This window comes from Charadrius vociferus, unplaced genomic scaffold (genome assembly GCF_000708025.1).
Source record: "Charadrius vociferus isolate BGI_N301 unplaced genomic scaffold, ASM70802v2 scaffold43, whole genome shotgun sequence".
Taxonomy (NCBI): Eukaryota; Metazoa; Chordata; class Aves; order Charadriiformes; family Charadriidae; genus Charadrius; species Charadrius vociferus.
The window spans coordinates 7,668,611-7,680,769 of record NW_009648043.1 but is presented as its reverse complement, the minus strand read 5'-3'; the positions used below and the strand labels follow the sequence as shown (position 1 = coordinate 7,680,769).

The 12,159-nt window shown below is 36.5% G+C and overlaps 1 protein-coding gene across 1 annotated transcript in view; it reads right to left on the bottom strand.

Annotated features, from left to right (window-relative positions):
* CTTNBP2 (cortactin binding protein 2) overlaps positions 1-12,159 on the bottom strand; it is a 77,529-nt gene that overhangs the window by 14,933 nt on the left and 50,437 nt on the right. The window contains 9 exon segments of the mRNA XM_009883679.1: positions 1,378-1,469; positions 1,472-1,558; positions 1,833-1,985; positions 5,263-5,362; positions 5,446-5,532; positions 7,382-7,461; positions 7,889-7,984; positions 8,843-9,118; positions 11,579-11,696. Coding sequence (XP_009881981.1) covers positions 1,378-1,469; positions 1,472-1,558; positions 1,833-1,985; positions 5,263-5,362; positions 5,446-5,532; positions 7,382-7,461; positions 7,889-7,984; positions 8,843-9,118; positions 11,579-11,696 — 1,089 coding nt within the window.

The following is a 12,159-nucleotide window of genomic DNA, read 5'->3' as shown; positions in this document are numbered from 1 at the left end:
TTGCACCGTCCTCTGGCATGTACCTCATTCCAGCACCATAGCGTATCTGCAAGATAGCAGCTTCAACCAACCCACCTACTTGCCCACACATAATTGCTACCCTCCCCATCCTTTGCAAGGATTCTGAAAACCATTCAGACCCTCAATCAGAAAACAACTCATAATAGTTCCAGCTTACTATGTCTGTAGGGACTCAAAGATTTAAAGCACATAGGGAAAAAAAGTAAGCACTGTTTCACACAGAAAAAAGTACTTATAAATAACTATGCACCTGAAAAAAGTAATCTAAGAAAAGATACATTTCACATGGTTCTTTTTTTTTTTTATATTCTGTATTCCTGTTCTTACTATTAAAGAATACCTAGGAATGTTTCTAAATTTCCTCGTTATCATAACTGAAATGTTCAGTTACCACGCATTTCCTCTTTTGTATCTCATTGAATCAGTAAGCTTTTATAAATGAGAAATGTGGCACAGGGTACAGGAGATGACATCCTCAAAGATAACCAAGACACATTCAGCTGAACACACAGAACTGACAGTAGGTCTGTTGTCCCAGACCAGGACTCTTTACTACTGACAGTTTTTTCTACTCGTAGAACAATGTCCCTTTTTAAGCCTGTTCAAAACTCTGCTGCCAAGATTATTTTCCTCTGCAGCTGTTTCAGTTAAACTCCCCCTCCCGAAGTCTAACACTGCCTGACTGTCTGCAATAGCTGCTATCACACTGGAATGATTTCCTTCCGAATAAGTTTCAAAATTCCACAATTCTGCTTTTGCCCACATCTTTCTTTTCATTTCCTATCCTCCATTTATTTACTCATGTTCAAACAGACTTCCCATCTTTATTCTCTTTTGGACTTTGGTTCCAGCTTTAGCAGGCCTATTGGCTCAGAACTACTTCCCCACTGATGTATTTTCACCCCTCTTTCCTCTTTGATTTGAAAATCGTGAAAACTCTTTTTGCTGCTTAAAACTTAGAAAATACACACAGGACGTATAACTATCTTATTTTAGATATATGGAATAAATTCCTTGAGAAAGGGATTTTACATTTGCTGAACAGCTTCTTACTGTCGTGCTCACACAGAAGATGAAAAAAAATACTGAAGGATGTTTTCGTACAGTGGATAAGCAAGTATCCACAATATCATTACTTGCAGCCAGTCTGTGTGTTTATGCTATTCAGTCATGGTGACACACCTTACTATATGTGGTCAAGCATAACATTTACAGACACATAGCCTGTATCTTCCCAGAAATGGATGCTTTTTCATGAAACAGCTTTGTTATCCGCTCAGCATTTGACATGGCTGCCATACATATTTCACAGACCTGGTGATGAACAAAATTCCTGAAGCTGATGCAAGTTCTTACCTTATTTATAACTTTTCTTCTCAAAAACCTTTGAAGCAAGCCATGCATTGGTTCCCCATCCCATCTAAGTTGAACCCAACGGAAATGCTGCTCAGGTCAGAGCCATGAAGATGACACTTTGCAATTGTCCCCAGCAAAAAGCAGTTCTCATGAAAGTAAAAGGCACCAGAAACTCCATTTGCTAAAAATGAACCATAAAAAAATAACAATGAAATACTCAAAGCTTTGACATGAATTCATATAAAAGCAAGAAGAAGTGACACCACTAGAAAGAAAAAAAAACCCACCTAAATTAGCCTTTAAAAATGTTATATTTGGTTAAGAACAACTGTTTGCAATAAAATATAAAAACTGAAAATATTGCAATTTTCTCCTCTAACTTCCCTGTTTGTCATGTACTATAATACAACCATAATGTAGTAAAAACATTTCTCCATCCCAAATTCTTTATATACCTCTTTGAATAGTGCAAGGATTTTCTGAGCTGCGATTCTCAAGAGGTGCCAGAAAATCTCCTAGTAATTCAGATAAAGAAGCTCTCTCCAGATTTTCTAAGATCACAATGGTTGTCTTGCTTACAGGAGGCTGTTTAACTGGGACGAGACAAGCTGAAATACAGAAATCCCGTTAATGTCTACTTATGAAAATTGACTTTTATGTATGTATACAGATTTTACTGCTATTAATGCAACAAAGGATTTTATTAATTTTATTTTTTGCCTTTTAACTTGTTCACAGAAGCAGACAGACGGTATAAGATGTTCAAAACTGGAAGTATAAAATCAAACAATGGAAAGAATATTATATTGTACAATAAGAAAAAAAAATGGAAAGGTATTATTAAAATAAATTCCTGAAATGGCATAATGGAAATAAACACAACAGAAAAGATAGCAAAGCTCTCTGGAAACATTTCTTTCATTGCTATCATACATCTTAAACTTTTAACATGTACACTTTATACCATGTAGTGATAAAAGGATTCAGAATATTCCATGTTTATAAGAAACTTAATCAACCTGTGAGATTGCCTATTTGTTTGCTACCATCCTCTCTTCAAAACTTCCTTCAATATATTTAAGAATCACCCAAATAATCAGAGCTAATTTGAGGCACAAACAGTAGCACCTGAACATAATAGGCATTAAAATTATATATATATCACCTTTTTTCATATTTCAGATATTTTCCTTTATTTTTCCTGATTTTAACATCTTATTGCCTAAAAAAGATACAGCCTTTGCAAGTGTTCCTGTAACGCTAAATCCCAGAGCAATGCTTCTGTAATACAAATATCAAACAAAACACTTGTCTTGGGTATACTGTGCCTTGCATTGTTGCAGAACTTTTTGAAGGTGGTACTAAAGGAAAATGACGAATAATAGGGCAAAACTTAGAGCAACTGACTAGAGCTGATGATTGCTATTTATTTGTGTTTTCCTTAACGTTACTGCCCTGTTCTACTAAGAGGATACAGCTGGATAGCAGGGAGGACAGGTACCTCCTCTGTGTCCCATGGGACCATTTCGAGAGAGGAGGAGAGTGATGTCCTAGGAGAGGAGATGCGGCAGAACAGTGGAGAAAGAAGCAGGCAGAAAAATGAAATACTCAACCTGCAGCAGAATACTGAAATGCAAGCACAGACTATTAAGAAGAGTGTGTTGCTGACAGAGTAAAGCATTCAAAAGAAGAAGCTTCCCTAAGAGACAGTGGCTAGTAAATAAACCAGGTTATGAATGATTTTCTGGCCTGCGGGCCAAACACCAAACCCTAGCTGAATTCTGACCGAATGGTCTCTTCTCTTCCAGTGATGTGATGGAACTCAAAATGGTATGTGGGAACAATTGCTGACACAAGCTATCCTCCAAACTGGGATCAGGATTTCCTGAGAGAAAAAACTGACACAGGCTGAAGTTACACCCGGAAGTATGCTAACAAACAGAATGAGCAGCGCACACCATCGTACAAGCCCATGGGATGCCTCTGCTTTTGTTCCTGAGCACAGATGTTGTCCAAGGGGACTGCGCAGAGTTTGTTGCAACGCAACAAAGCCAATGAAAGCTACAGGATGAAAGCATACTTTGAAGGAGAGGCCCACACTGCAAAAGCACAGTAGGTAGAAGGCAGCATTCGGTGTCACTCACTGAATTGTAGTTTTTCTATTAAAAAGTTAGTAATTCTAATTTCTTTGAATAAAACATTTTCTTTTGAGATTCAAATTCCTCTTGGTGTTTCTGGTCTGCCCACAGCGAGAAGGAAAAAGGTAGGGGCTGATGCTCTCAAAGCTCTGGCTGTCTCAAAGTTTCATCACGGTAATGCATGAGAATGCATCCAGAGGCGCTGCGCTGGTACAACTGAAACTGGTACAGTTTCAAATGCCTAAAGCCCAACCTCTCTCAACAGGGAAAGTGAAATGTAAAAATCACAGCTCCCAAAACACAAGGTTATTGCACGCAATAATGACACTTATCGTGTTTATTTATAATGTGATTGATCATATTGAGTGAGAGGTAAAGTTAAGATCCTAGAGCTGTAGAAGAGGCCGTAATAATAAAAGAGAAAAGCTCAGCATTTTTGGATGAAAATCAGGTCTTGCTACCAAGGTTAGATTCAAATTATATTGCTAGATTTTGTCAACAAAAAACCCCAAAACCTAAAAACTCATAAAACAGACTTGGAAAAAAAATAGAAGAAAGCTGAAAAGGGTTGAAAGCACCTACATATCTGAGAACTGCTTGCATACAGCAAAAATGTATTTGAGCTACAATTAATTTCAACAGTACCAAAGAAAAGGAAGAATCATATCACCTTTCAAGTTCTTACATTATTACTGTATGTGTAATATTATATATAATATTACTGCTAAATTATTTTATATATTATATATTAATATTATATACTATATTATTACTGCATGGTTAATACTATGGCCAAATAAAAGAAATCAGAGTTTGAATGCAGGAATATGGGCAAAACACAGCACAACCTGCCCATGAAGAAGCCCTCCACAGAAAATATTGCTTTTCCCTTCACTTTTAGCACTACTCCTTTTTTTTTTACGTTATTCCTACCTCTGACTGACCCATGTGATTCTATTCTTCTGCTTCCATCTTTAATTTGTGCATTTTCATTGTCATTCATCTTTGGCTACTTTATCCTTTTTTGACTCTTATCAATTATTCATGGTGAATTTACACAGGTATAGCCTACTGACCATTCTGAGAATACTTCATTGTGGAGCACCCAAGTAACAGGACTTTAATCTACATGTAGCTACTCACATCCATTAAGAGAAAACTGTTCATTTTAACAGAAATTCAACTTTGTCCCATAGTAATGGGTCAGAATATACACACTAACATTTGTCTGCCTGCGTGACAAAGTTTGGCTCAGATTCACACATAAGTATCTAGTAAACAAGCATATATCAAAAGCAAATGGTCTGACTTTTTAAGAAATCATTCAGAAATATAATTATTATAGCTTCCATTCTCTTTTTTTTAAAAAAAAAAAACAAAACAACATTACAACAGCTACAATAAGGCAACGATAGACCTTCATTTCTGATTTAGTAAAACTGAACCGTAGCAATCAACTTTTAAAGGCTCACAAAGAAAGGGAAAAAGGAACAAGACAGAAAAAAAATGTTAAGAACTAATTTTACTTAAAGGGCACGAACGTTTGACAGAGCTCCCTATTGGACTGTCACACTTAGTTTTACCTCAGTTTAGACTCTTATCATTATTCCCCAAGCACCTGGAAAACTATGGGTTCTGTTAAAACAGGCCACCCACTACGCAAAATGTTTTAGTGTATTTCTTTACTTTGTACCATTAAAAATTGTCCTACAAATTACCAAAATCAGCCCTGCTGAAATAGCCTTACCACTACTGATGAACAGTTCTGCAAGCTGCTCCTTGGAGAAACCAGCATCCACTTCAACTTTAACGATTTCACACGTGGATCCTGCAGCCATTTGCTTTTGCTGTGTTGAAAATGTATAGGTTTGGTGAAATAGTGCAAACTCTAATTTATGAACTAATTTAATTCATATGTTTGTGTTAATACCTTCATGCAGGCCGCTATCTGGTGTGCTATATAGTCTTGCAAACTTCCTTCTGGACCGTGGAAAATGACATTACGGTATTGTTCAACCTACAGACAGACAATAAATTATTCTTGAAAGTTCATAGACTTGGATTTATTTTTTTACCTAGATGAGAAAGCCAGCACCTATCAGGAAAAATTCTTTGTTTGCACTAGTGGAGCTAATAATCCTTACTATATTAGTTTCAAAATAGGCGATATTTGCATACGACATCTTGGAAATATATTGATAAATTTATATCCTACGTGAAAAGGTATTTTGTCATTATAACAATCATTAAAACTTGAAAAATTAATGTAGGAAGGATGAGTTTAGGAGTCACAAATGTCTTTTTTTTTTATTTTGCATTAAAATAGGTAAACCAGAATGATGTTAAAATAATCAAAGAGTAGTTTAAGTCACTGCTAATTTAAGGACTTAGATTAAGGACTTTATTTCTAGCTGAAATGGGATCATGTTATCAATATGGTAGAATAAAAATGATTTCATCTGTCCTAACTGTAAAATTACTTTATGTCTAAAAAGTCAGTATGGGAATACACTCTCATAATTATTCAATATTGTTGAATACAGCAGAAACAAAATCATAGAATGGTTTAGGTTGGAAGGCACCTTAAAGATTACCTAGTTCCAACCCCTCTGCCCTGGGCAGGGACACCTCCCACCTCCCAGGTTGCTCAAAGCCCCATCCAGCCTGGCCTTGGACACCTCCAGGGATGGGGCATCCACAACTTCTCTCGACAACCTGTGCCAGTGTCTCACCACCCTCATAGTGAAAAATTTCTTCCTAATATCTAATCTAAATCTCCCCTCTTCTAGTTTAAAGCCATTCCCCCTCGTCCTATCACTACATGCCCTTGTAAAAAGTCCCTTTCCAGCTTTCTTGTAGGTGCCCTTCAGATACTGGAAGGCTGCTGTAAGGTCGCCCTGGAGCCTTCTCTTCTCCAGGCTGAACAACCCCAACTCTCTCAGCCTGTCCTCATAGGAGAGGCGCTCCAGCCCTCTGATTATCTTCATGGCCCTCCTCTGGTTCCACTCCAACAGGTCGATGTCCTTCTTATGTTGGGGACTCCAGAGCTGGATGCAGTACTCCAGGTGGGGTCTCATGAGCGTGGAGTAGAGGGGCAGAATCCGCTCCCTCGCCCTGCTGGCCACGCTTCTTTTGATGCAGCCCAGGGTGTGGTTGGCCTGGGCTGCGAGCGCACGTTGCTGGCTCATGTTCAGCTTCTCATCCACCAGCACCTCCAAGTCCTTCTCAGGTCGGCTCTCGATCCATTTTCTGTCCAGCCTGTATTTGTGCTTGGGATTGCCAAAATGGGCAGTATTTGGCACATAACTGTTCTAACAACATAAAACACTATCCAAGGACACAGCAGAAATGGTGCAGATTTTAAATTCATTCTGATTTTATCAGCAATATTAAAACAAATGATCTATGAATGTTAACTGATATTACCCGATTATCCTTACATTTTGAGGTATTAAATAAAATGTAAGAGTTACAGGAGCAATACATATAAGGTAATAATAAAATTCAGGTCTCAAGTAATTGCTTACATGAGTGTTATTCTAATTTACTTTCCCCTCAAAAAGTGGAATAAAATAACTTTAGAAAGAAATAAGGTATCAGAGTTTTTAAATATATTTCTTAAGCAGTTCAGTTAATCAGATGGCAGCTATTTAAAAAAGAAAGTTAATGCCCTCATGTGACTAAAGTTATTGGGGTAAGATTTAGGGGGAACTTGACTTTAAAGTAACAGCTTTCATCTCATTTCCTTTTTTAGAAGTCTTGACATTCTTTCACAGAATAGAAGATCAACTTTTTTTAGTCAACACTATTGTAGTAGTATTTTCACATATAAGTAGCACACAGAGAGAAGCTAGCTTAGTACTTACCAGGCGGAGGTAATTCTGAAGTGTCTGAAGATGGATCATAGATGCATAAGTCACACTATTTAGGCAGCCTTCTTGAGGTCCTTTAAGAAGAGACACACAAAATCTCCTAAATTTCCTAAATCTCTTATGTTTATAAGCACGTATGATGGATAGATATGCTTTTCATGCTGTGTTCTACTGCAATCTCCTAAAATTACAGGCTACGCAAATTAAAATGGTGAAGAAATGAAAGGCATTCATCTAGCAATATAGATGCACAAGTAACCATGACATAAATAAAAGGGATATTTCTGTACAACTGAAAAAGGTAGTAGGGCTTTTATGCACCAGCATATTTTCTAAACGTTGTAGACCCTTTCAAATCTAGTTAAACAATTAATTGGATATGATACTTCTGAAGATCAAGCAACACTGAAGAACAAAGCCAGCAGCAAATGATTCACAAATCATATATCCCATAGGGAGCGTCTTAATATTCAAAACTGAAAATTATGAATTGAAAATTACCAAACAAAAACACTGTGATATGCTCAGCTCTGTTCTTCTTCAAAAAGTCCCATGGCGGTTGGGAAAAAATCTGTCCTGTTGACCATGAAATATTTCCTGTTAAAAAGAAAAAGTATGAGAGAGAGAGAGATTTCATGTGTCTATTATATAAAGTGTCCTATGCTCAAGCATATTCAGTTGCTTACAAAGATAGTGTGCATTCACTGACAAATTTGACAAACAAAACATTCCCATGTTCTAAGTCCTACTATTATTTGATACATGACTGAGGATACTAACTTTTTCTGCCAATTAAGGCACAAGTTTAATAGCTAGCCTTCACATCTTTACATGTAAAATAAAGTAAAATAAGATAATTTGTACAGTCTAACATAAACAGGGTTTTTTTTGGCAGGGTGGTGGGGGTGCAGGGAAGAAGTGGATTTAAGATAAAGCACATGAATTTTCAGTATCCTATGCAACTGTTACTACTACTACCACATTTTGGCCAATTTCTCATAATTTTAAAGATTTTTCTGTTTTACCTTGATAAGTAAAGTTACATTAACCAGGAGGAGTTCTGTTCTACCTATGATCATGATTTACAGTCTGGATTTACTGTACATTCTGGATGTACTGTAAAGACGTAGGGTGGGCTTTGCTTCGACTTGTTTTGTTTCACCTGTAATACAGATCCTTCATCTGGACTACTAAATTTAGTAAAGGATTAATTAACCTAGGACCTCATAGTCCCCAGGATGATATTAAAGTGCTTAATGAATTGTACCATACACATAGCTAAAAGAAATGGATGTTTTCATGCCAGCACTGTTCAAAGTTTCATGGCTAATATCGGTCTTTCTTAGTCTAAGGTTTAAAAGATCCAGAAATCTAAAGATATTTTCGTCTTACAAGATTTCAAAAATTCAAGAAACCCCCCAACTTCTGCTTTTTTTATTACACCAATATTGATACCTAGTTTGACAGATAATATACTGCTTGCACTGAGGCCAATGTTGGATTCTGCAGCACTATTAAATGACAGGTCTTCTAGGCTCCTCCATCCATCAGAAGCAATTGCTTGGAAATGGTTTGTCACTGCCTGACTCACTGCTTTTGAAAAATCATCCCATGATGTCTGTTTGCGGATATTTAAAGCACATATTGTGTTTTCTGTATCAAATTCCTCTGTACCACAATGGGCTGGTTCAATGCCACTGACTGAAATCCTTACAGGTACATTAAGAGCATCTGTTGAAAAACAGAAAACCAAGAATGAGAAAAAAATGTTAAACTCAATCAAAGAAATCCCATTATTAAACACAAATAACATCTAATATTGCAAAATAAAGCTACAAAATATCTCCTGCTACAGAAAAGCAAATTTTAAGGTGCAGGACGGATCACCACCACAAAATCAGAGCAGTGATAAAAAACAAGTATCAAGGTATTATCTTTTTTTTTACATTAACCAAAAAAATCAGTATTATTATCCTTACGTAACAGGAAGCAAGATAAAACTTACTTAATCTTTTATTTCCTCTTTACAGACCTATTTCTTATAAATTAAGACAGCTGGCAGGTAGTGTCTTAACGTTTCAGTTTATTGTGGTTGTGCATTTTTATTATCAATGCAGAAAGAATTTTCTGGCACTCGTGCACAAGTGGAAAACACAGTTAGCTCAGCCAAATGTCTTTAAATAAATAGCTAATAGCTAAGACAGAAAATTCACTTGGAAGTGTATGTTTGATTTGCTATAGAATAAATTGTCAAAATATTAAAAAAAGAAAGTAGGAAATTTACATGCACATTCTAGAAACAAAATTAATTTAATGAAGTTATTATAAATTTTGCTCTTTGAAAAATGGAATACAACTCAACAGAAGAAGCAGCAGTCTATATGGATCCTTTAGATGACTAAGTGAAAATGAAGCCATCTTCTAACTTTAGTGCCAAAACAATACCTTTCAGAAACGATCTCTGAAATAAAAAATAACTGCACCACAAGAAAAAAGATATCAGCTTCTTATGAAATCTTGCAACATGATCTTAGTTTTGCTTTTGAGTTCAGAAGCCAAACCTTCAGCTGATACAAACCAATGAAGCTTTTCTGATGTCAGAAAAGCTCTGATTTAAACCCGCTGGCCTACCATAGGGAAAAGATTACTCAAAGGCATCCTTCAGATGTGGGATTCTGAGAAATGTATCAGAAGCTTGCCCTTCTGATGGCTGGACCTCAGGGAAATGAGCAATGACCATAAGAAATACAGAGGGTTCTCTACAAGGAAACAGGCCCCTAGGACAGAGGTACAGTGTATACCTAAATTCCAGTGCATGTGACCTCTCTAGCATAGCTGGCAATCCTGGCCCTGAGTCTTTTTCAGATCTGTCAAAGAACATCCTCCTGTCCTGCATGCATGTAATTCCTTACAGCGGAAACCTTACTGGATTGTGAGGAAGGTAGAGGATGGTATGTACACAGCTTACCGAAAATACAATCTTGGCTTGCTGAGGCATGTATTCAGATGAAAGTGGTGTTTCCAAGCTTCCGCAGATCAGATATTGTGGGGAGAAAAAAGCTAATTGTGATTGCACTGATGTTAACTACAGGCTTAAAAAATGAAAGAGAAGAGAAATGGAGTCCAAAGGTTCTGACCTGATAAAAGTAGTTGGATTCACGATAAGCCTGACCGGAGGAACAGGGTACTATGACTGTTGAAAACAACAGAACATCCATTTAACAGGCTATACATTCAGCCATCAGAAATTGGCTGCAGTCTGATAAAGAAGCAGACCACAGAGGAGTTTCTATAGAAAGTGAATTGTGTTCCCCTCTGCACCTACAGTAAGATGGTAAGAACCTAGATATTATAATAGCTGAAGAGGAAAAACAGAAACAGCACACAGAAAGCTTCCCTAATTTGTTGATAATCAGTGAACTCAACTACCCACAGCCTTACATTCCAGAATACAAATACAAAAAAAGTAAATAAATACAAAGCATACAAATCTACAAAGACAATACTTCTGACTATACAGAGAAAGCAAATACAGAACTTGTGAGTGGATGGACTAAGTTCTAACTCAAGAAATACACAGGTCAGCCTGCTCTACTGAATTTTGAGAAAACTTACACAGAAGAAGACGATGCCATGTTCCAACAGAAGAACAATCTTCTGACAGAAGTTATTGACGTTGCAAAAGAAAAAGTTGCTTGATGCTGTCTCGAAGATTTTTTTAAGAATAAAACAAATAATCCCCTCAACAATAATCAAGTGACAAATAAAACTATGCTCTAAAAAGAGATTCATATATGACTAGATGATTGTCTCAGCCTGAGGAAATTTGACAGCTGTCCACCACTAAGTGATTTTTCTGCAAGAGTTTGAAGAAAAGATAAGACGACGATAATAGCTTTGGAAAAGGTAATTACTAATATTAAATTCAGAAATTTTAAGATAATATGGATGTTTGCACATGTACAATATATATAATCTTTTCAAATGGTTTAAAAACAAAGACATAAGTAATTTAACAATGTCCTTTATCATATGCTCTGCAAAATTTGGAGAACAGAAACTTACTAGGTTCAGAAAACTTAATTTTGTAGTGCCAGAAGAGTTACAACTACCCTTTTAATATTTCTCATTTTTGTCCTACAAACTCTTTACTAAAACCAGTTTTATATAGTGCTGATAGCATTTACTTACTTAAGTTTTCTAGGAGATGTTTGCAATCATCAGTAGCAACATCATGCAATGTTCGATTACATTTATCTTTTCTCTCAGCCTCTAGTCCACCATGGCTACAAAGGATTTCTAGACAGTTCTGCAAAGGTAAGAACTGTATTATTTACTTGTCCATTTGCTGCATTAAAGAGTTCTACCAATATGCAGTTAGACTCCTAATTGAAGTTCTTACACACGTATTTCCAAAGACAGTTAGCTATGGAGTTTCTACATACGAGCATCTAAATGATGCTCCTCGCAGAGTTGAAAACCAGGAGTAAAAATATTTTATAACAGACTTCAAAGTCTGAAATCAAGATTTGGAAAAAGCAGAATATACGCAGCCAGGTTTCTACAGTCTCCACGCATCAAATGCTGATCAGTTGAACTGAGAAATTCTTAACATCTGGCCACTAGTTTACATATTCACATAAGGAAACAGAAGCCCAACTATGCATCCTGTTTTGAACATCTTGGCCTCAATGTTCAAGCAACACTAGAAATGCAATTCTAAAACTTAATGCACACTAATTAATGAATCTATTCTGATTCATAAAAAACAG